Genomic DNA, 26,112 nt, shown 5'->3' with positions numbered 1-26,112 from the left:
CACGCGATATGCAACTTTTCAGGGAAGTTAGGAACCAATATATACAGGAAGTAAGGAAAGCAAAGGCTAGCTTTTTCAAACAGAAATTTGCATCCTGTAGCACAAACTCCAAAACGTTCTGGGACACTGTAAAGTCCATGGAGAATAAGAGCACCTCCTCCCAGCTGCCCTATGCTCGGAGGCTAGGAAACACTGTCACCACCGATAAATATGCAATAATTGAGAATTTCAACAAGCATTTTTCTACGGCTGGCCATGCTTTCCATCTGGTTACCCCTACCCCGGTCAACAGCCCTGCACCCCCCACAGCAACTTGCCCAAGCATCCCCCACTTCTAATTCAGATAGCTTATATTCTGAAAGTGCTGCAAAATCTGGACCCCTACAAATCAGCTGGGCTAGACAATCTGGACCCTCTCTTTCTAAAATGATCCACCAAAATTGTTGCAACCCCTATTACTAGCCTGTTCAATCTCTTTCGTATCGTCTGAGATCCCCAAAGATTGGATAGCTGCCGCGGTCATCCCTCTCTTCAAGATTGAAGACCCAAACTGCTGCATACCTATATCTATCCTACCCTGCCTTCGAAAGCCAAATTAACAAACAGATTACCGACCATTTCGAATCTCACCGTACCTTCTCCGCTATGCAATCTGGTTTCCGAGCTGGTCATGAGTGCACCTCAGCCACGCTCAAGGTCGTAAACAATGTCATAACCGCCATCGAAAAGAGACAAAACTGTGCAGCTGCACATCTATCACTCCAGTGTTTAATTGCTATATTGTAACTATTTTGCCACTATGGCCTATTTATTGCCTTACCTCCGTTATCCTACCTCATTTGCACACACTGTATAGAATTTTCTATTGTATTATTGACTGTATGTTTGTTTATTCCATGTGTAACTCTGTTGTTGTTTGTGTTGCACTGCTTTGCTTTATCTTGGCCAGGTCACAGTTGTAAATGAGAACTTGTTGTCAACTAGCCTACTTGGTTAAAAAATATATATATATTATTTCACCTTTAAATACAATTTCCATGTCCTCTGTTGCTTATTATGACAGAAAGGACTGGAGATGGAGGACTGGAGACTAGACAGTCAGTCTCTTAAGCAGTTTGCTATGTTGATGGAGATAATCTGGGAACCTCTGCGGTTAGAGTGAATGCCTTCTTTTTTAAAGAGTGTTGGTTGCTCCCACAGCGAGTTAAAATTGTCACAAAAAGAGAAATTCCTGTCTTTGCAAAGTTTCTTCAGAAACTCGTTTAGGGCAGCGATACAGCTGTAACTTCTATAGCATGGCAGGAGGCCAGAGATGATTATTCTCTTTCCTGTGGCAACAAGGGTGTTCAAGAGAATGATGTAGTAGAGATAGAAGGGGAGTATTTTCCTGTGTGCATGGTTAGTCTGTCTGAATGGAGACAAATAGAGCTTAGAGTTTGTGTGCTGTGACCATCCCAAACGGCAACCTATTTACCATTTAGTGCACTACATTTGACCAAAGGTGGTGCATTATTTGGGGGCCCCCCGAGTGGCGCAGAGGTCTGAGGCAATGCATCTCAGCTCTAGAGGCTTCACTACAGACCCTGGTTCGATCCCGGGCTCACAACCAGCTGTGATCGGGAGTCAGCGCACAATTGTCCAGGTTAGGGACTTGCCTAGTTAAATAAAGATTAAATTAAAATAAATATATAGGGAATAGGGTGCCATTTGATATGAGCACTTGTTTTACTTTTTCTAAATTCACAGAGCGATTTATTTTGTATTTTTTTATTTAACTAGGCAAGTCAGTTAAGAACAAATTCTTATTTACAATGACCTGCCACAAAACCCACATCATGACAAGAGAGACAACACTACATAAAGAGAGACCTAAGACGACAACATAGCATGGCAGCAACACAACATGACAACAACATCGTATCAACACAACATGGCGGCAGCACAGCATGGAGGCAGCACAGCATGGAGGCAGCACAACATGGAGGCAGCACAACATGGAGGCAGCACAACATGGAGGCAGCACAGCATGGAGGCAGCAGCATGGCGGCAGCACAGCATGGAGGCAGCACAACATGGCAAGTGAGTAAGTGAGTGATTAGACTAACCTGATGAGAGGAACATTGTCCAGAGTACAGCACAAAGTTGGTCCACTCTGTAGATAAAGCTCCTCCTCACATGACTGGTTATACAGCCTAGAAAAATAAAATGCACACACACACACACACACACACACACACACAGAGGGGGAATGTTTTGATGAGTACATCGTTTTAAAAATCATGTCAGGCCTTGTAATTGTAACACTGTGGAACAGTCTAGTGTGTAATAGCAGACTGTTTGTCTATTGCAATAGTCCTGTTATGGAAATACTAGTCTGGAAGTGATGTTACATGGAAGACAGTTTTGACAACCCCACACACACTCAGTATGGTGGAAGACTTTGGGAGTGAGTCAAAGACAGTTAAACATCATCAGTAAGGACAGTATGTCACAGTGCACACACATTGTCACACACACACATTACACACGTTACACACGTGTGGTTTTCACCTCACCCAGAAATACTCTGGTGAACCACAGCTACTCCCACACCATGTAAACCCACACACACAGAGGAATGCACCTCCCTCTGTGTGGTACAGTTTGAATTCTCACAAGATCAGCAACATTATACTGGTGTGTTTGACCTGAGGTAAATATTAGCATCAATGTTGTATATTATTGGTTCTACCACCACAGAGTGAGACAATACAATGGTACTTGGAGTGTTATTCCACCTGCTCTCAATAAAGTTGTCATTCATGTTTTTCTAGCATTCCCTTTAGACATACTGTATGCTCTAGGTCAGTGTCTGCACCTACTAGCCCCAGAAACAGGTGTGGTGTCACATTATAGGGACAATGGCCGTGAGTGCTATAGAGTTTCTATTTGTAGCCTAAACATTAACTAGCCTAAACAGGGTTTGCCCTGGATCAAAAAGGGGCTTAGGTGGTGTAGGGGCAGGGGGTGTATTATAAAAAACATATCCTGTAGCTCCATGATCTTTTCTGCATACTTTATATCTGGTTTTAATCGTTTGAGTTTACACTGAAAGTGTTTTTCCATCCCAAAAATGTGTTTCTAAAATTAAATTAAAAGATCTATATCTGTTTTTTTACATAGGCAGCCCGGGGGGGGAAAATGCTTAGGCGGCCCATTCAAGGATTTCAATTTTAAGGGGAAAGGGGGATACCTAGTCAGTTGTACGACTGAAGGCGTTCAACTGAAATGTGTGTTCTGCATTTAACCCAACCACTCTGATTCAGAGAGGTGCGTGCGGTGGGCTGCCTTAATCGGCAGCCACGTCTCTGGCGCCCAGGGAACAGTGGGTTAACTGTCGCTAAAATGCTGTCAGTTCCAGTTTAATAACTGGTTATAACTTTAGCTGGTTAACATAGCCAATCAGAGCTACAGTAGGCCTTTATGCAAACAAGCATAAAGTTATCATAAAGTTATCATTCACTTTGAACTTGACTGTGAGTTTACAGGCAGTTGCAACAGCGCAAATTTAGAACATTAGAAATGGATTACTGCAAATATGTAAATACCACAGGAGTCCTCTTACATTTGGGAACTTTTACTATTACTTTTTTTTTGCCTATGTTTACTGACACCGGTCACATTCAGCGGGTGTTACGAGTTCTTAAATTCACCAGTTATTCTGAGCTCTGGCACACCAAATGACATCTTTAGCTGTGTAGCCACCGAAAAACTGAGGGAAAAAGTCAGCCACTCACACACTCCTCCAATGACATGACATCCTCCAAGCTAGCTATATAGCTAACATTAGGCTCTGTTTTTAGCTTGCTATATAAATAGATATGCTAGCCGATTAGCCACGTTATGACTGACTTGTGATCATTGCCCCTGGTAGTTTGATTGTATTGACATTCCCAGCCTTAGTTACATTCATCAGTTTTTGTACAAAATATTGAGTCATTGAAACTGATTTACAACCTGATAGCAATCTTTTTTGGACTACCAAGACATGTATTGGTGAATTATATTAATCATGCATTGAACTGCATCCGTCAATTCTTCCAACAATTCCTTACTGTATGTCATGGAATGTTGAGTGAAATATAACCCATTTTTAAAACCTCTTATAATGTTGGTTTTATAACATCATTATATTTTTGACTGATATGATTGTCTGTTTGTTTCATATCTGCAAAGTAGTTCAAAGGCTGTCAGTTACACTTGAACACGAATAGGGTATGATTTAGCTACGTACCAGTTATCCACAGGGCAGACATGCTGGTTGTACAAGGCCATTGCGTACCTGTGACGAAGAAAAGAGTTAGCCTACACATCAGACAACATGGATCAGGTAAAAGGCACATGGTTAGGGTTAAACACATCAGGCAGGATGCAAAACACCTGACTCAACTCATCAACTAACCATGGTCTTAAATCTGGACCACACAACTGGAACTTGAAGCATTGCACCTCGGTTTGGTCCACACTGTGAACCTAAATGAATACATAAAAAATACAAAATAAAAACACTAGGCCTTTAGGCTATGCTGCATTGTAGGCCTATAGCTCTTGAGTAAATCTGAACTGAAAACAACTTTTCAGGCTATTCCGTTAAAACAACTAGAGTCTATGTGCACGTTGCAATCAAAATCTTAATTGGCGCATTTCAAACTGTCCTTTTGTGAGGTGCAGCCGGGAACTAGTTACGCAAGTGGTGGGGTCGATCAACCAGAATTTGAGGATCTTCCATCATTGTTTAAATATCCAGTTTGGGAATGTTTTGGCTTCCCAGTCGAATACAACGGCGACGGACAGAGAGTTGTGGATAAAACGTTAACAGTATGTCGCCACACTCAACGAGAAAAGCCTATGCAATTGCCAACGCCTCAAATATGTTGACAAATGTACGTGGACATCACCCCAGTATACCGGAGCAAGACCGAAACGCAAAGAAACAACATCTGACCGGGCCAAATAAATTACAAGAGCGATAGGTAGGCTGTGTTCATATTTTTTTTTTACAGTCTTTGGTTTATAGACGGATATGCACCCATTCTCTGTAGTTGAGAATAGGGAGTTTCAGCACCATTAGGAACTTCCCTCTTGCACCTGTAACGGATATGAAACGGCTAGCTTAGTTAGCGGTGGTGCGCGCTAAATAGTGTTTCAATCGGTGACGATTGATGGGTAACGATGGGTAAAGATGCTTCGTGGGTGACTGTTGTTGGTGTGCAGAGGGTCCCTGGTTCGCACCCGGGTATGAGCGAGGGGACGGTCTAAAGTTATACTGTTTACACACCCATTCGGCAAACACAGGTAGCACTTACACTTCAATAATTCACAAGGTGAATGGCTATGCCTGCTACGCTATGAAACCACACACTATTGCAGAGACTTACCGGTCTCAATTGATATAGTTTTCACCATGTGTGGAGTGCAGAGGTACAGAAACTCACATCAATACCTTTGTCAGATAACATTGTTAAACAAATAATTCATACTATTGCTAGCAATCAAGAGGAAATTGACTAAACAACTCAAACTCCCCAGATTATGCTCGCCAAATTGACGTTAGCTGTGAGGGCCGAGATGCCCATGCATTTACTTTTGTTCGCTATATATGTCAGCGGATGCTATTCACGATGACGTATTTTTCTGTCTCACGATTCCCAAGCATGAAATGACACAGGGGATGTTCAGTGTGCTGTGTGGCTAGAATGACGAAAAACAGATTCCATCTATAGCAGGACGGCGGGCAGGCCTCTGCACTCTAGTTATGAATGTGTCTCCCTCTGCCATACAGATGCTTTGTATGATACAATGAGAGCAACTAGCAGCAAAAGAGCTGAGCGCAGATCTCGGAGATATACTGCAGCAGGTAACTTCCATTGTACACTTTGAACACATCGACAGTGATTTCGCGCAAAATAGTATGCAACAAAAGTTTCACATTCACAATTTCTGTCAAGCCGTCTACGCATACAGTTCGATAAATCCAACGTATGCACCACACCAAGCGCACTGCAACTGCCTCTGAAACGCAATGCTGCAAGGCAACAGTGTTTCATTGGAAATGAATGTAATTCCTGTATACCAAAATGCAATAACGCTATCAGTGTGTTCGAAGTGTAAACTACATCCACTGCGCGCAAGCCTGTTCGCAAAACTAAGTGGAGATATGGGATCAGCGCAAGCCTGTTCGCAAAACTAAGTGGAGATATGGGATCAGCGCAAGCCTGTTCGCAAAACTAAGTGGAGATATGGGATCAGCGCAAGCCTGTTCGCAAAACTAAGTGGAGATATGGGATCAGCGCAAGGCTGTTCGCAAAACTAAGTGGAGATATGGGATCAGCGCAAGGCTGTTCGCAAAACTAAGTGGAGATATGGGATCAGCGCAAGCCTGTTCGCAAAACTAAGTGGAGATATGGGATCAGCGCAAGCCTGTTCGCAAAACTAAGTGGAGATATGGGATCAGCGCAAGCCTGTTCGCAAAACTAAGTGGAGATATGGGATCAGCGCAAGACAAGTGTTCTATTTCATACCGAGGCTTGGTGGTTTCGAGGGGAGAGTGTTGGAAAGCTTTTTCCGTATTGAAAGCAGAACTGTTGTCATTTACAACGGATGTAAAAAGACTTGGTTTACTTTTTTTGTAATGAAAAGAAAATGTGTCTCCTTGCCTATGTAACAGACATATTTGGGAAACTAAACACAAGCATGCAGGGGAAATACAAAAACATTCTATAGATGAGTGACCAAAACAGTGGATTCAGAGGAAGTCATTCTTATTGGGGTCTTTCAAAAGGAAACCATGCCCCCTTCCCTCAGCTGTGAATGTTACGAACAGAAAACAGCATCAGTAAGAGTCCCACACGAGTGATGACTGCTTACCTCAAACACTTGGAAAATCACTTTGGGACCTACTTCCCAATCCATTTGACTGTGTTCCTGGATTGACATGCCGGTAAGTGAAATTAAACAGCTGTTCGAGCTGTCATGTGACCAAATGTATTCACGGTTCACTACGGTGGAGTTTTGATTCCAGACTCAAAGGGAATATCCTGCTGCCTCCCTCTGAGCATTAATGCCGCGTTCAAAACAACTACCAACACAGAACTGGGAAATCTCAGACTTCCGACTTTGTGCGTTCAAGACAACTGGGAAATCAGAAAAAATTAGCTCCGACTGGGATTAAAAACAAATATCGATCCAGGTTGGATGTGACAGCAGAGATGAGGTGCGCACTGTCGACCACGCCCCTGACTTTGAGAAGTTCCAATCAGATTTAATTAACTACATTTTTTAGAGAGAGAACTTGTAAAAATCGGTCAAATTCGACCAGAACACAGCAGGAGGGTTAACACAGGGAACAAAATTGTATTTGCCTACATGAGATGAATTTTCCTACATCTTTATGTGCACATATCATATCAATGCCAAGCGTCGGTTGGAGTGATGTAAAGCTCACCGCCATTGAAGCAGTGGAAACGCATTCTCTGGAGTGATGAATCACGCTTCACCATCTGGCAGTCCGACGGATGAATCTGTGTTTCACAGGTGACAGGAAAACACTACCTGCCCCAATGCATAGTGCCAACTGTAAAGTTAGGTGGAGGAGGAATAATGGTCTGGGGCTGTTTTTCATGGTTCGGCCTAGGCCCCATAGTTCCAGTGAAGGGAAATCTTAACGCTACAGAATACAATGACATTCTAGACAATTCTGTGCTTCCAACTTAGTGGCAACAGTTTGGGGAAGGCCCTTTCCTGTTTCAGTATAACAATGCCCCTATGCACAAAGCGACATTCATAAAATAAATGTTTTGTTGAGATCGGTGTGGAAGAACTTGACTGGCCTGCACAGAGCTCTGACAACCTCATCGAAAACCTTGGGGATGAATTGGAACGCCGACTGCCTGACCTCACTAATGCTCGTGGCTGAATGGAAGCCAGTCCCGATAGCAATGTTCCATCATCTACTGCAGGTATTCCCAAACTTGGGTACTTGCAATTCGGTCGGTGGTACGCCAAATAAAAATGTAATTCACATTTAAAAATATATTATTATTATTATTATTCTTCACATTTTCAAAAAAGTCCATTTCTATTTTCCAACAGGGCTATACATTTGTGATGTTTTCTCGTCGTCTGAGTAGTCTCGTTTCACTGCCAAAAATAAAATGAAACCATCTAGTGTTCAGCGAAATAACAACACAATGTCAAATACATGCAGCCCAGTCAAATAATTAACATCCAATCAAATTAACCATTAATCTCTTGCAGGAATTCCACTAACGGTCAGTATGTAGCCAAATGTAGCTGCTGCTCATTCCAATTGCCCGAAAATAGATAAATGGTTTAAAAAAGTAAGACCCGTGCAGGTGTAGTACTGCTACTACCAGCAGTACTACACCTGCACCTGTCAATGACACAAGTTGTTCTGCTTCCATGAGCACTTCCAATGCTAGCATCAGTAATTCTACATTGTTGTTAGCCCAGCTAGCATGGACACTGACAGGTGTGAATCTGATGCAGCCGAAGAGCTACTGCCCCCTTACCTGGGAAAGCACTGAACAACAGACAAGGACGTTGGACCATCAAAGAGACGCAAATATGATAACTACATTGATTTGGGGTTCACTTATATTAGGAGTAGTGCCTTTCCTCAGCTACAGTGTGTTATATGTGCAAAAGTACTACCTCACAACTCGATGAAACCTTCAGTCTTGCGCAGACATTTGGAAACAAAACATGCCAATGTGAAAAATAAGCCACAGGGTTTTTTTTAGCAAGAATTAAGATGACTTTCGAGTAGTAAGTCATGTATTAAAGCAACAGATACCATTAATAAGAAGGGGCTGGAAGAGTCTTATATGGTGAGCTACGGAGTGGTTAGGACAGGCAAGCCCCATACTATGGTGGAGGACTTAATTCTTCCTGCTGCTGTGGATATGGCTGGGACAATGCTGGTGGAAAAGGTTAAAAAAAAAAAAAACTGTACAGACAATGACTTCAAACAACTGTTTCATGATGCATCAGTGACATTGCAGATGTTTTGAAACAATTACTGCTTCACATACAAGCCAGTGAATTCTATGCGTTACAGCTGGATGAGTCAACAGATGTGGCGGCCAGGCCCAGCTCCTGGTATATGTCCGTTACGTTTATAGACATCGTCAATTAAAGAAGACATCCTCTTCTGCAAACCACTGGAAACCAGGACAACAGGAGAGGATATTTATAAAGTACTGGACAGCTTTGTGACGTCAAATGGACTTGTGGTCAAGATGTGTTGGTATCTGTGCTGATGGCGCAAAAGCCATGACAGGGAGACATAGTGGAGTGGTAACGCACATGTAAGCAGTTGCTCCCGACGCCATGGTCTTTACTGACCATAATTTGCACTTGTCTGACCGCTTGCATGATTACGAGTTTCTCCCACAACTGGCCTATCTGGGTGATGTTCTTTCTCGCCTGAATGATCTGAATCTAGGATTACAGGGACTCTCCGCAACTATATTCAATGTGTGGGACAAAATTGAGGCTATGATCAAGAAGTTGGAGCTCTTCTCTGTCTGCATTAACAAGGACAACACACAGGTATTTATCATTGTATGGTTTTTTGTGTGCAAATGAACAAGCTTACAGACAGTGTCAAATGTGATATAACGAAGCACCTGAGTGAATTGGGGGATCAATTACGCAGTTACTTTCCCAAAACAGATGACACAAATAACTGGATTCGTTATCCCTTTCATGCCCTGCCTCCAGTCCACTTAGAGATATCTGAACAAGAGAGCCTCATCGAAATTGCAACAAGCGGTTCTGTGAAAATATAATTTCATCAGAAGCCACTGCCAGGTTTCTGGATTGGGCTGCACTCAGAGTATCCTGCCTTGGCAAATCACGCTGTTAAGACACTGATTCCCTTTGCAACCCCGTACCTATGTGAGAGTGGATTCTTGGCCCTCACTTGCATGATAACTAAATACAGGCACAGACTGTGTGTGGAAAAAGACAGACTCTCCAATACAACATTGCAGAGTTCTGTGCATCCTTTCTCACCCTTCTCATTAATCAAAAATGGTGAATAACTCACCACAGGTTAACAAACAAGGTTTTATATGTAAGATGGCTAAATAAAAGAGCAAAATTATTGATTATTATTATTTGTGCCCTGGTCCTATAAGAGCAATTTGTCACTTCCCCCGATCCGGGTTGTGACAAAAACTCACATTAATTAAACATAAGAATGAGTGTATCGTATAGTGTGTGTGGGGCAGGCTTACAATGATGGCAAAAAATTACATTTGAGAGTGTGCCGACCCTGGTGCTAGAGGGGGACGCAGCTGGAGGTTGAATGTTTGAAGGGGTAAGGGACTATAAAAAGTTTGGGAGCTACTGATCTAGTGGAAAGCCTTCCCAAAAGAGTGGAGGCTGTTATAGCAGCAAAGGGGGGGACCAACATCATTAATACCCATGATTTTGGAATGAGATGTTCGACGAGCAGGTGTCCACATGTAGTAGTCATGTAGTTTAAAAGGGGCATATAACCAGAAAATGACAGCTCTTACAATATTCGATAATGACATTTCTCTAAAAACAGGCTATAGGCTACATGTGCACCACCAAGTCAGAACAGTAGGCTAAGCTCTGAGGGGGATGAGGGACCAAATTCTCAGTGAGGCCCATGGGCTACTAACAGCTTACTACACAACATACTGTACACTTAGTAATAATTTCTTAGCTACAGTATATATATCCTAGAACTTGAAAAAAAAAGGTCAAATAATGACATCATTGACCTTCAGGTCGGAATGTCATAGCTCTAGACATTTGCCCGAGTTCCCGACTTGGAATTCCGAGTTGGATGACCATTCAAAACATACTTTAACAGTCTGAGCTTGTTTTTTTCCCCGAGTTCCCAGTTGTCTTGAACGCAGAAGAAGTCATGCTGGATTGACAGCATGGCCAATGTATTCAACCTCTTCTGTACCTTGGTGTTGCGTGTTAATGTTCATCATTTTAAGTTTGGAGTTTTTTTCATTCTTAAACCCAGACTTGGACCACACACCCTCTCCACCGAATAGCAGGCAGGGGAAGCAAAATAATGGATTGCTTTGCAACGCTTGCAGTTAGCCACTCATTCCTTCCAAACCACTCATTTTTGAATTTGCGATTTGTTATGTAATGTTTATGTCCAATGGCCGATGAGCACCGATACATTTTAGCTATAATTTCTCTTCATAAATCAAATTTTATTGATCACATACTAGAGGTCGACCGATTAATCGGAATGGCCGATTTCAAGTTTTCATAACAATCGGAAATCGGTATTTTTGGACACCGATTTGGCCATTTTTTTCTTTTCTTACACCTTTATTTAATCTTTATTTAACTAGGCAAGTCCGTTAAGGACACATTCTTATTTTCAATGACGGCCTAGGAACGGTGGGTTAACTGCCTCGTTCAGGGGCAGAACGAAAGATTTTTACCTTGTCAGCTCGGGGGAATCAATCTTGCAACCTTACAGTTGACTAGTCCAACGCTCTAACCACCTGCCTCTCATTGTGCAGTAAGCCAAGGTAAGTTGCTAGCTAGCATTAAACTTATCTTATAAAAAACAAATCAATCAATCATAATCACTAGTTAACTACACATGGTTGATGATATTACTAGTTTATTTAGCTAAAAGAAATCCAGTTTAGCAGGCAATATTAACCAGGTGAAATTGTGTCACTTCTCTTGCGTTCATTGCACGCAGAGTCATGCAACAGTTTGGGCCGCCTAATTTGCCAGAATTTTACGTAATTATGACATAACATTGAAGGTTGTGCAATGTAACAAGAATATTTAGACTTATTGATGCCACCCGTTAGATAAAATATGTAACGGTTCCGTATTTCACTGAAAGAATAAACGTCTTGTTTTTGAGATGATAGTTTCCGGATTCGGCCATATTAACTGACCTAAGGCTCGTATTTCTGTGTGGTATTATGTTATAACTAAGTCTATGATTTGATAGAGCAGTCTGAATGAGCGATGGTAGGCACCAGCAGGCTCGTAAGCATTCATTCAAACAGCACTTTTGTGCGTTTGCCAGCAGCTGTTTATGACTTCAAGCCTATCAGCTCCCGAGATTAGGCTCGTGTAAACGATGTGAAATGGCTGGCTAGTTAGCGGGTGTGCGCTAATAGCGTTTCAAACGTCACTCGCTCTGAGACTTGGAGTGGTAGTTCCCCTCGCAAATAAATTAATTAAAAATCCTACAATGTGATTTTCTGGATTTCTTTCCCTCATTTTGTCTGTCATAGTTGAAGTGTACCTATAATAGAAATTACAGGCCTCATCTTTTTAAGTGGGAGAACTTGCACAATTGGTGGCTGACTAAATACTTTTTTGCCCCACTGTATACACACACCTGTTCTGAAAGGCCCCAGAGTCTGCAACATCACTAAGCAAGGGGCACCACCAAGCAAGCGGCGCCATGAAGACCAAGGAGCTCACCAAACAGGTCAGGGACAAAGTTGTGGAGAAGTACAGATCAGGGTTGGGTTATAAAAAAATATCAGAAACTTTGAACATCCGACAGAGCACCACAACAAACTTACCAAGAGAGGGCCGCCCACCAAAACTCATGGACCAGGCAAGGAGGGCATTCAGAGGCAACAAAGAGACCAAAGATAACCCTGAAGGAGCTGCTAAACTCCACAGCGGAGATTGGAGTATCTGTCCATAGGGCCACTTTAAGCCGTACACTCCAAAGAGCTGGGCTTTACGGAGAGTGACCAGAAAAAAGCTATTGCTTAAAGAAAAAAAAATAAGCAAATACGTTTGGTGTTTGCCAAAAGGCATGTGGGAGACTCTCCAAATATATGGAAGAAGGTACTCTGGTCAGATGAAACTAAAAGCTTCTCCTGTGAAGGGGGGCCGGATGAGAGCTGTTTGACTAAGGGGTCTGGCAGCAGCCTCGTTCTCAGTCACGCGCTTTCACATGAGCGGTATCTCTCGTTCCATTGCTTTTCTACAGACAATAGAATTCTCCGGTTGGAACATTATTGAACATTTATGATAAAAACATCCTAAAGATTGATTCTATAATTAGTTTGATAAGTTTCTTCGACCTGTAATATAACTTTTTGAACTTTTCGTCCGACTGGGCCTGAACGCGCTTTTGGATTTGTTTATCAAACGCCCTAACAAAAGAAGCTATTTTGACATAAATGGACATAAATGGGACATTATCGAACAAATCAAACATTTATTGTGGAACTGGGATTCCTGGGAGTGCATTCTGATGAAGGTAAGTGAATATTTATAATGCTATTTATGACTAATGTTGACTGCGCAACATGGCGGATATTTCTTTTGGCTGTTTTGGGCTCTGAGCGCCGTACTCAGATTATGCTTTTTCCGTAAAGTTTTTTTAAAATCTGGCACAGCGGTTGCAGTAAGGAGAAGTGTATCTATAATTCCATGTATTTTCATCAACATTTATAATGAGTATTTCTGTCAATTCATGTGGCTCTCTGCAATATCACTGCATGTTTTGGAACTACTGAACATAACACGCCAATGTAAAATAAGATTTTGGGATGTAAATATGAACTTTACCGAACAAAACATACATGTATTGTGTAACATGAAGTCCTATGAGTGTCATCTGATGAAGATCAAAAGTTAGTGATTAATTTTCATCTCTATTTGTGATTTTTGTGACTCCTCTCTTTGGTTGGAAAAATGGCTGGGTTTTTCTGTGAGTAACATAATAATAAGTGTGGAGCTTTCGCTGTAAAGGATTTTTTAAATCAGACACTGTGGCTGGATTAACGAGAATTGTATCTTTAAAATTGTGCCTAATACTTGTGTTTGAGAAATTTGATTTATGAGATTTCTGTTGATTTGTATTTGGCGCCCTGCAATTTCATTGGGTGTTGGCGAGGGGTTCCGCCAGTCCTAGACAGGTTAAGTAAAAAATAGAAAATAAAAAATAAAATAAAATAATTAAACAGCAGCAGTAAAATAACAATAGCGAGGCTATATGCAGGGGGTACCGGTACATAGTCAATCTTTTCAGTCTCCTGAGGGGGAATAGGTTTTGTCGTGCCCTCTCCACGACTGTCTTAGTGTGTTTAGACCACGATAGTTTGTTGGTGATAAGGACACAAAGGAACTTGAAGCTCTCAACCTGCTTCACTACAGCCCCGTCGATAAGAATGGGGGCATGCTCTGTCCTCCTTTTCCTGTAGTCCACAATCATTTCCTTTGTCTTGATCACGATGAGGGAGAGGTTGTTGTCCTGGCACCACACAGCCAGATCTCGGACCTCCTCCCTATAGGCTGTCTCATCGTTGTCGGTGATCAGGCCTGGCCATGCAGTCATGAGTGAACAAGGAGTACAGGAGGGGACTGAGCACGCACACCGACACCAACATAACATCAAAAACTAGGAGCATCATGACACACAGATCACCTGAGACCAAAAACTAAATTACATTTGGTAAACAAACACTCCACCATTTGCCTCTGAAACCACAGCAACCATGAATAATCATCATAGAGAGAGAGAGAGAGGTAAGCGATGGGAGGAAGAAAGAGGGGGAGATGAGAGAGAGAGAGGGTTAAAAGTGAAAGAGGGGGTTAAAAGGAGAGGGAGAAAGAGAAAAAGAGATCCTAGTCTACGAGCCTCAAAACACCAAGTAACTGCTCCCAAAATACAAATCAGCTTATGTATGCTGCCACACACACACAAAGTGAAAATAGGACAGGTAGGTGTGAATGACAGACAAGACACAGGTAGTAATAGATTATTGAAAGTGTCCTCACCCTGCATGGGCCTCTCAGGGTTTCAAAAACATGGAGAGGACAGAGTTCAAAAAAAAAAAAAAAAAGAGCAAGAGAGTTCTCCTGCAGAAACACAATCACCACATTCACTCAACCTGAACAGTCACGCCTCACTGAGCTGGGCTGGCTAACTGTTTTCAACCAGTTTTTCCCTTTTCCTCAAACCCGTTTTTGTGAACTCATGGAGTTCTTGAAGTTAAAATAACACCAAGTGTGGTTTGGTTATAGACAATTTCTCGAAATAAAGTGCTCTTTCTTTGCCTTGATACTAGCTATATGGGCTGTATATGGTGGCATGATAATAATAGATGTGCTTACATCCGTGGGCTGAGTTGTGGTGGTGTGTATGGTTTGGCTATAATTGCATGACTGGGAGGCAACAGAAGGGAAAGCCATGTTTTGCTATGGAAACTTCTAGAATCTGTACATTCTGGAACACTATAAAATAACACAATGTCATCCGAGACTGTAGCTTAGGTTTTGGGTACATGCATAAGCTAGTACTCTAGTCCAAGTCACATGTGGATTTTGGTAACAGTTTTTGGACAATAATATCAAAGTATGGACAACTATAAACTGAACAGAAATGTAGAGAGACTGTTGAATCTAAAAAGGTCTTACTGCAGAAATGCCTCATGACAAATGCAACGGAGATGAAATGTCAGAGAGAGTGCTGCTATCATTTGTTGTTCTGTAATCAAATCAACATCTAAGATTTCATTCACTGAAACAAAACAGAAGAGTTGAATGTCTGACTATCAGTACACATTAACTTACCTCAGGGTATCTCTAGGCTACATGTAAATTGTCAATATAATATTAGCATTTTCAGACACCTGTTTTCATCATTTTGAAGAGCATGGAAAAAAGGACACTGTACTGAATAGACACAGCTCTTCAATAAAACATTTTTTATTTAAACATTAGTGAACTGAAAGGTCAATGGAAGAATCAATGTAAGAAGCTGGCTAGCTATGGGTGGACCATAAAGTCAAGTCATCGTCTAGCTCTGAGTAGCTCTTTCATGGTGCAGGGCTGAGAAGGGCTTACCGTGTGTGTGTGTCTGTTTGCGTGTTCCCATGTGAAAGCCCTGAATAAGCACTCTGACTACCCAGGCAGCCCAGTATTTACCCTACTTCCACCCAGCCACGGCAGTGGGAGGAGGGCCTTTACGTAACAAAGCGTGCCTTTTCAATTCCGCTGCCCAGGGAGAGGGACCATTGACTGCTCTGGAAGACAGGGCAGCCTTGTGAGGCCCACTGGACAAGAAGGAAATAGGTAGGGTTGGGCGGTATCCAGATGTTCAGATGGTCCTTCTCTCATCCCGGGATTTACGGTATTACCGGCTTAGTATACAAGGGGGTGCCATGCACTGTCAACTGTGGGACCTTATACTGTATAGACAGGTGTGTGCCTTTCCAAATCATGTTCAATCAATTGAATTTGCCACAGGTGGACTCCAATCAAGTTGTAGAAACATCTCAAGGATGATCAATGGAAACAGGATGCATCCGAGGTCAATTTCAAGTCAAGGTATCTGTTTTTTTATTTTTAATAAATTTGCTAACATTTCTAAAAACCTGTTTTTGCTTTGTCATTATGGGGTATTGTGTGTAGATAGATGAGGGACAAAATAATTTAATCATGTATTTTTTTTGTTCAATTTTACACATTTGCAATAAAAAAAGTAAAAAGTTTTTGTTTTGTTATTATGGGGTATTGTGTGTTGATTGATGAAGGAAAAAAAAGAACTTCATCCATTTTAAAATGTTGAAAAAGTCAAGGGGTCTGAATACTTCCCGAAGGTACTGTAAGTAGAAACTACCGAATGTCATTTCTGGTGAGTTTGGACATTTACAAGAAAATGTGAAGTAGAGACATTGTGCAAATGAACAAAGTTTTGGATGCATGTTTGTCTACAGGAACAACATTACTGGCTCTGGAGCAGCATGTGTACACGCTGTAGCTGTGTGGAGTCAGGAGTCGCTAGGGCAACAGGCCAGCTCGGAGAAGAAGGGGAAGGAGAAAATGAACCGTGAACAGAGGAAAAGAAAGAAACGCAAGGAAATCAAGATAGCAGTGGCAGCTGTACATAGAACTAATCCAAAGGGCTTGACTTCTCAAACATGACAGAAAGCTAACACAATATGATGCCCCGTCAACGTATTAATTCAGCCACTTACTTAGATAACTAGCAAGTTAAATTTACAGGTCGTGTTCATGCAGAATTATGTGTTTTTCCACACATGAAAACAGATAAAACAGAAAGAAATAACTTATTGCGTTTCATAAACGCAGATCTAAAACGCTTCTTATTGTTTTTCTGCTCAGCATCAGACTAACTTTGTGCTTCAGTTGGACTTCTCCACTATGATGAGAATTCCCAAACGGCATTCTATCAGCAGACATCGCTCTGACTGATGGGTAGATACTTTTCTCCGGTACTTTTATTTTCTCTTTGGGGCCAGCCTACTTTTCTTGCTAAAATGCAAGATTAACTTTAAGCAAAACATTAGGAAATGTAGCTGGCTATATTTTTTTAATGATAAACAGTATAAATATGATGGTCGTGCAAAAAATACCTTGCTTCTTCATTGTAAGCTTATTTACTCTGCCAGCCAAATAGCGTTGCACTTCTGTTGTCATCTGATGAAAATTAAGCTATTTTCTGCCGAATGTGTTGCAACAATTTATTTTCTGTGAAGGATAACTATAGTTGCACGTCCCTGATCACTCTACTGAAATAAATAAAAAGCACTTGACTTTCAATATAAAACATGACCCCTCTCAATACACAGCTGGACTCACCTGCTCCCCCTTTCTCCCGTTGTGCTATTTACAAACAAATAGGTGGCTGGCTCAACTGTTCTGGTGAACTATGGTAACATGCTGACCAGACCGCAGGCTCGCGTGCGTTCGGGCAAGTTGATTTTGTCCCCCCACATCAGACGCGATCAGGACACGCAGGTTGAAATATCAAAACTCTGAACCAATTATATTAATTTGGGGACAGGTCGAAAAGCATTAAAAATGTATGGCAATTTATCTCGGTAACTTGCAGTTGCTAGCTAATTTGTCCTGGGATATAAACATTGGGTTATTATTTTACCTGAAACTCACAAGATCCTCTGACAATTAATCTACAGATCAAACAGTCAACAGAGTTCAATTCTAGGAATCTCTCCTCCTTCAGGTTTCTTCTTCTTTGGACTTTATATGGCGGTTTGCAACCAACTTTAAGGTGCATTACCACAACCGACTGGACTAGAGTGTGGACCTCAGGTCATCTTTCAATCACTCATGTGGGTATATGCTCCTAAAAACCAATGAGGAGATGGGAGAGGCAGGACTTGCAGGGCGTCGAGCGTCACAAATAGAACCAAGTTCTATTTTAGCGCCTAGCTACACAGCCGTTCATTGACACGCGCGAGCAGTGTGGGTGAAATGATGAATTCAAATTTATTTTGCAACACTCGCTCACGAGACACGAGCGGTGTGGTCAGCATGTAAGCTTCATAATGCTAAATAATGTGACAGGTGAAATGAAGAACATAATCTGCTTTATCTACTAAGGTATTGCACAAGTTGACTGTAGATATTTACTTAAAAAGTAGCTACAAATACTAAAATGAATTGAAAAACATTTGTTTCAAAAATAGTTAACGGTATTGAAAGTATTGAAAAACCATCCAGTGGCTATGTCCAAATATCCCAGCATACGGTATACCGCCCAAGCCTAGAAATAGGTGAGAGGAAACTGGCAGCAACACAGCAGCCAACACCCCTTCCTCCCTATCCATCTTTCCTTCTCTCACTCTCCTTATTTGGGGAGGACAGGCTCACAGTAATGGCTGGAACAGAATAAATGGAATGTTAATCTAACTCATCAAACACATGTGTTTCATGTGTTTGATACCATTCCATTGACTCCATTCAGCCATTATTATGAGCCATCGTCCTCTCAGCAGCCTCCTGTGATACACTTGTATCCTGTGGACCGGTTCGTACATAAAACATTCTTCATTCAGGCTGCAAAGGCGTTGATTTTCTGGTGGAAAAAGGCTGGACATTTTTTGGAAAATATGCCTACTTTCTTTATGAAACACCATTTTACACCACCATGCTAGGGTGACTAATGCTAATTCCTGACCTTGTGTACAGCGTTCAGACCAAGGGTAAACAACAGACTGCTGCAACCTGATTGTCTGAACGCAATACGCAACATCCGGGACTAGCATTTAGCCACTCTTAAATGGTGATGGAAAAATGGTGTTTCATAAAGAAAGTATGCATATATTTTTATATCCACCATCTCCTCATTAAATATGGCTAAAATGCGAATGTTTTATGTAGTACCTGTCCACGGGGATAGGAGTGTATAGCTGGCAGTACAATGAAACTGCTCAATATCACCACCTGCCTGCCTTTGGGTTCAAGCCTAGATTAAAACAAAATCAGAGGCACTCACACAACCCAAATTCCAGTGATGGTCAAGGCAGGCAGACTGACAGGTAGTATCGCCCAAAAAGACATGTCCACTCCCCGTCCTGTCCCTCCGCTTCGGGAATCGGTCTTCTTCTTTCTCCTCGTCCTTGGCCAAACTTGCACTCTCCTCTCATGAACTACCATTTAACTCAAGGTGACTGGCAGCTGCATCTCAGCCGATTTGTTCGTGATTTGGGCCCCAAGTTGGGTGCGAGGAAAGGGAGAGAGTAAAGCGGCGACGTGTCCCGTCTAGAAAGAGGAAAAATTTATAAATACTCAACATCGTGTTGTCACTATTGGCTATCATGATCAGGTCAGATCATTTAGCTATTTTAGCCGCCTGGTTTATAGTGTAAACACACCAGATGATCAGCTTTTTGACACTTTCGCAGCAAAATGGCAGAACTTTATGTGCAACATTTGCATAACTTCAGTTAGAGGTTTGATGCTGAATTCCCTAGATATCAACTCTAGCAAATTCTTACAGGAAATAAAGATAAGATACATTGTCAGTATATCACCTTTTCCCTTTTGGATTAGAATCAAGTTTTTCGCTCTCACCTTTTGTTTCTTGTTGCTCGTCTGAGCGCCTTCAGCTAGCTGCAACACCTCTGTCAAAAGACAATCCAATGATGGTCACCATTTAACGAGGCAAATCTCCGGTGTTTCTCACGAAAAACTAAGTTCAGTTAATTCAACGATGCAAGTTGCAATAGTCCATCAAATCTTTGGGTAGTTTTAAGTCCTCCTTGTCCGTTTTTCTTCTTTGAATGGGACAATGTGTTTTTTTCAAAGGGCACAGACAGTGTATCGAAGTGTGGCAGGGTCAAAAAGCATCAAAGCGAGCCAGCCAGCTGTTGAGCTGGACTCCTCCCACAGACGCGAGATTGAGTGGATTCAATTTAACTCACCAATGTGCGCCGGTTGGAGTAGATGTGCAGAAAATGACTGGAAATCCAACGGCCATAAAGGACGAACTCCGGTCACGTGAACTAAATCAAGTGCAACTTTGGGTTTTCTCGCGCCTCCAAATGCGTTGACGTTCCAGCCTGCATGTTCTCTCTTGGGGAAAGTAATTAGGCATATTTGCTTTGTTTGTTTGTTGTTCCCAATTTTTGTTTGTTCGTTATTCCTAATATTTTACTCAATCATATTATTCTCCTTACTCTTGGAATGACATTGTTGTTACTCAGTGTATTAACTATGCCTAAATCCCAATTACCCTGGTGTGTCTCAATAGTCTGACCTCCTCTCATCATCTCCTTTCAGTCCAATATTTTGAAGGAAAGGAGACCTTCAGGTCAAACCAAATAGGTAGCAGGAAATAAGCATAGCATACTAGAAGTTGCACAGCTGTATCATGTACATTACATCTAAATCTGTATGGAATCAATTTTAACACATTAATCCATCATCAATATGACTGGGTTGAAAACTAGCTCTCAGGAATCCAAGAGGTCATACCCATTTGAACCATTGACCACAGCATGGCCAATGTTTGCCTGGGGACCATATGGGTGAAGATTTTCTGGAACCCAACTTGCTGTTGCTAAAAATATGGAGATTTCTGTGCATGCAAGATCCACTAGCCTACCTTCTTTCAGCTGCTCCACTTGTACACAATACAATTTGAACAAACATAGTTATTTGTCTGTTGAAACAGTAGGCTATTGCAAACATAAGCATGACACAAACAAGTTGTTCAGCAATTTCATGTTATTTTTTCAGGAGGGGAGTTACATGCAGTTATTTAGGCAAGCTACTGTATATCAAACAAGCAAGACACACATAGAAAAAACACTCATTGTTTTTTCTGCAATGCAATTTGTAGACTGCGTCTTGCTTGTGCAACGGCAATATCCATTACGACAGACTTAGAAGGTTGTAGCCTTCATGTACACTGAGTGTACAAAACATTATGAACACCTGCTCTTTCCATGACATTGACTGACCAGGTGAATCCAGGTGAAAGCTATGATCCCTTATTGATCAGTGTCAATGAAGGAGAGGAGACAGGTTAAAGAAGGATTTTTAAGCCTTGAGACAATTGAGACATGGATTGTGTATGTGTGCCATTCAGAGGGTCAATGGGCAAGACAAAAGATTTAAGTGCCTGGGTTTTTCATGCTCAACGCTGCTGGGTTTTTCATGCTCAACAGTTTCCTATGTGTATTAAGAATCGTCCACCACCCCCCAAAGGATATCCAGCCAACTTCACACAGCTTTGGGAAGCATTGGAGTCAACATTGGCCAGCATCCCTTTGGAATGCTTTTGACACCTTGTAGAGTCCATGCCCCAATGAATTGAGGTTGTTCTGGGGGATACTTAGATTTGAGAAATACGTTTCCAGAGGGCGGGGTTGAAAATGCTGTATTCATAACTGGTTGTCTGCGTGGATGGTCCTATTAGAGTTCGCCAACTTGTAGTCCTAAAACCCGGAAATTAGTTATCGCTGGTTCGTTCAGCCATTCCTATTGGGAAAATGACTAGGGAAAGAATAGGTTAACACAGGCCTAGGAGATCTTATATGTTTTGTTCTGAGATAATATCAATTAGTTAACATGACTTTTATGAATTATGAAGCATTTACTGTGTGCTATATGTGATTTTTTTTTGTTACATAAATGCTTCAAAATTCACAAAAAGTAACATTAGCTGATGAAGATTATATCATAGAACGAAACGTATAAGATCTCCTAAACCTGTGTTTACCATAGACCTTATTTTCTGCGTTTATCTAAAAACCCTAGTTTGTTAGTGCCTACAAAAAGAGCGGAGTTAAGTGCCTACTATTGCTCTCTATGTAGGCAGGAATTTCAGACAATATATCCACAGGAAACATAGCTGCAGGAAGTAGGGGTGCTGCAGCACCCCTGGAAATTTTGAATAAAAAAATATATAATACACATTTTTAACACATTTTTGCTTCATGTGATAGTTGGTTTAATTAATAATACTTTCCTGTGGATATATTGTCTCAAATTCCTGTCTATATAAGGACCAACCACGCAGACAACCGGTAGAGTAAGTTCAAATGTCATTTTATTCAACATTCTGGCTTCTAGAGGACCTGAGAGGACCATTTCAAGAATCAAATTTAGAAATGTACCTGTCTGGTCCCCACTCCCCAAGCAAGGCCAATGTGTACAACAGTCCTGACTAATGTTCTTTCTGCGCTGCACACGTGCGTCACGCACCTCATCTAGGTCTGCTGCACAGAATAAATGCATGGTATGCAGAAACACAAGGGATTGAATGTCACTAAGTTCGCCCCATTAGTTTGCACTATATAAACCATTTTTTTCTGTGATCGAATCAACATTATATCAGTCCCTTTTCAATGCAACAAAACAAATCTAACTTTGCAAGACTGAGTCTATTATTTTGTTATAGGCAAAGCCAGAGCACAATGGAGTAGAATTCCATTGGCAGGGATAGCCCACCAGCAGTCTTTCAATCATCTGTGAGTGAATGAGCTTTTCAGATCAGAGCATAGAAGTGTGCACATTTGTTGATATTCTTTGTTAGTTAGCCAGTTATTAGCCCCCTTACAAATAAGTATAGGCCAATAATGGGGAGTTACTTCTTCCTACAAGAGCACAAAACATGCAGGCTACATTTCAACCTGTCTTTGAAAAGCCAGTCAGGTAAAACGTTTGTCTTAATTAAAGGGGCAGTGTTGTATTTTTAGACAGGCTTGAATATGCAAATAAGCCAATAGGCAGAGTACGGTATGGTACGGTAATAATAATTAATTGTATTTTGTAAAGTGTTTTCTTGCATCATACAATACAATACAATGTCATTTACAGTTACCTATTTGGCCCATGGTGTTGTAGAACAATTAAAATTGTATGTCAAACCCTTCATAATGTAAAAACGTTTTTTTATGTCTCATGCAATGTAGGCCTACATTGAACAACACATATAGGCTACTGAAACCTATATCATAGAAATCAAAAGCTATTTCCATGTGAAAATGTTTGGGATTTGCTCCATTGGTTTTGTTGGTCTACACTACTTACTGCTCAAATAGCCACTAATGTCAGTGCTTAATTTGACAGGATCCGACACCTCTCAGATTTGACTTTATGTCACGTTCTGAACTTAGTTTCTTTTTATGTCTTTGTGTTAGGTTGGTCAGGGCGTGAGTTGGGGTGGGTTATCCATGTTCTTTTTTCTAGGTTATATTTTCTACGTGTTTGGCCTAGTATGGTTCTCAATCAGAGGCAGGTGTCGTTCTTTGTCTCTGATTGAGAATCATACTTAGGTAGCCTTTTCCCACCTTTGTTTTGTGGGTGATTATTTTCTGTTTAGTGTTTCTTCATCACCTTACAGGACTGTTTCGGTTTTCCGTTTATTCACGTTGTTGTTTTGTTCGGTGTTCAGTTGTTTCATTAAAATAATGGACACTTACCACTCTGCACTTTGGTCCACCTACAAGACCTACCTTCTTCCATCTACAACAGCCGTTACACTTTATTTGTTCTGGCACCTATTTGCCTACATCCGGTACCTCTTGCGGCATGATTTATTCATTGTTTCCCTGTTCGAACTGTAGACATTCTAATAAAAGCTATCAGTGTTAAATCAAGTTGCCTTCTCGTTATTTCTCCCGCCCTCCAGAAAGACCATCATGTAAAAGCACGGTGATCCTTCTGTGTAATCATCCTATCCTGCCACACTGATTCCAGACCTGCTTTCTTCTTTGTACATAGAGGTTATGGGGAGGGTCAGTGGGGTAAGTAACTGATCTTGACAAAGGTCTTGGTAGTCGTGGTCAGCCAGTGAAGAGGTTCCTACGTAATCATGTTAGTCATCATAGTCTAGGCTAGTCATCTCCCTACTGAATTTGAATTGTGGAAAAGCTGAATAAAAAATGGATAAGAAAAGGCAATCGAGTTGGATTACAATTTCAAGTCCAAAAATCCAGAGAGAGATGGTGAATCAAACCCAGAATGATTCAGATAGCTGTCAGTGCCAGAGGAGAGGAGTGAGGGGAAAACTGTTCCTGATGGCGATGCCTTACCTAGCAGCACTGCTAGAAACGACTGGAGGGATTAAACTAGCAAAAGAGTGGGTATAGTAAATTACCATCCTATGCCTCAGATGTAAAAAAAAATAATAATAATTAAAACCTCAAATAAAGAGCCCTCAGAAAAATGTTTTCTGAACATGCCCGCCCAAACCAAGGCGCATTTGGTGGGAGCAAGTCTTATAGACAAGGTTAAAGAGGACACCTAGGTTATAGTTAACACTCAAAATGAAAAAAAAAATAGACACTACAGCCAGTCTTCAGAACAGCCTTAGAAGGAGACAAAACGTCACAGCCACAGGTCCGCTCATGGCAAGAAATTGGCTCTCAGGAGTTAAATGGACTTGACATGGGGAGAGTCATTGTGGGAGGTTTTGAAAACTAAGGTAGGACATTTTTTTTCTTTTACAAACTTGTTCGGTACTGTGAAGATAATCTAAATATGTGCTTTATATTATCACATAGGTAGGAGGCCTATATATTCTCATATGTGTGTTCTGCTGTAGCCTTCATTTATTTATTTTATTTGGAGTTATATTCCGATATTGTGATATTTGTTCTACTGCTACATTGATGTCTTGAAAATTATATGAAATTCAGGTCTTGTAAGCCCCACAGCTGAGTATGTGTGCATTAGTGGAGGCTCCTCCTCAGAGATAGGGGAGGACCATCCTCCTCTGTGAATTTCATCAAGAAATGAATTTGTAAAACATTTTAAAAGTTATCCTTTTTAGATAAAACTATACTAAACTATACTCAAAGAGAGAGAAAGGCAATAGTTGAACAGTTTTGAGTAAATTAATTTATACCAAAATGAAGGAGAAGCAGAGAGAGAGAGAGAGAGAGAGAGAGAGAGATCTATTTTTGCACTTTCCGTTTCACTTACTTAGCTAGCAAATGCAGCTAGCCAGTTTAGTCTACTGAAACACCCTGCTCAAACAGAGGGATGCGATGTTAGCTAGCTGGCTGTAACTTTCCAACACAACACTGGAACTCTTCCAAGTCGAGATAAGCTTTTGGTATGACAGGTAGCAGGTTTATTAATGTAGCAGGTTTACTTCTATTAGCTATGCTGACTATGACGTTACTTTAGCTAATATGGTGACAACAATGTAGGCTGTTTGTAGAGGTTTGGCTTGGAAAGGTTTTTTCGCCTGGTCACAAAATGTGTTGTGCATTGAAGTCCAAAGCGAAGGGAAGAGAAGGAATACAACATGGATGTCACAAGAGTGAACTCCGTTTACGCGTGATCGGGGGTGTATTCATTCCGCCGATATTGTTGAATAACGTTTCTTAAACGGAAGCAAACAGGAATAAACATACCTGAATTTGTCCATAGAAACTCTTGTTTGCAACTGGACTAATGACTACACCCTATGTCAGGTAGATGCAGGCAAGAGTGTGCAAGACGGTATTGAATGTCACTGTCTGTTGTAGCAACCTCATGATGGGTATAGGGAAATTTGAGTATCGTCTAGTAGCCTAAACTTATGCTGTTACATTGAACTGGGTGGATGGAATATGAATGAGAGTCATCCAATATGCTATAATAGAAATAAGACCATGCTGATGAAAAAAATGTATCTTCCCTCATCTTAAACGACACAAACCGCCACTGGCGGGTGTTCTGTCATCAAATTTTTTTTTGCTGTACATTGATGTCTAGAAAATTAGGCTATAAGAAATTCGGACTTGTGTAAGTCTCACAGCTATAATCAAGTATGTCGGCATACTT

General features: G+C 41.2%; 1 protein-coding gene across 3 annotated transcripts in view; it reads right to left on the bottom strand.

Annotated features, from left to right (window-relative positions):
* Positions 1-20,277, bottom strand: part of LOC112256415 (transmembrane protein 150A) — a 74,274-nt gene extending 53,997 nt beyond the window's left edge. The window contains exons 1-4 of one of the 3 annotated variants that reach the window (XM_024429689.2): positions 19,903-20,277; positions 19,325-19,590; positions 4,274-4,321; positions 2,106-2,192 (exon numbers count right to left, since the gene is read on the bottom strand). In XM_024429689.2, the coding sequence (XP_024285457.1) occupies positions 2,106-2,192; positions 4,274-4,321; positions 19,325-19,485 (296 nt within the window). In that variant the 5' untranslated portion in view covers positions 19,486-19,590; positions 19,903-20,277. Of the gene's footprint in view, positions 1-2,105; positions 2,193-4,273; positions 4,322-4,441; positions 5,021-19,324; positions 19,591-19,902 lie in introns of those variants that run through there. The other 2 variants (XM_024429673.2, XM_024429681.2) reach the window with 2 other exon arrangements.
* Between the last annotated feature and the right edge of the window lie 5,835 nt (positions 20,278-26,112).

Source organism: Oncorhynchus tshawytscha, linkage group LG01, assembly GCF_018296145.1.
Source record: "Oncorhynchus tshawytscha isolate Ot180627B linkage group LG01, Otsh_v2.0, whole genome shotgun sequence".
Lineage (NCBI taxonomy): Eukaryota > Metazoa > Chordata > Actinopteri > Salmoniformes > Salmonidae > Oncorhynchus > Oncorhynchus tshawytscha.
Note: the sequence above shows the minus strand (reverse complement) of the source record. Positions and strands in the feature narration are given on the sequence as shown.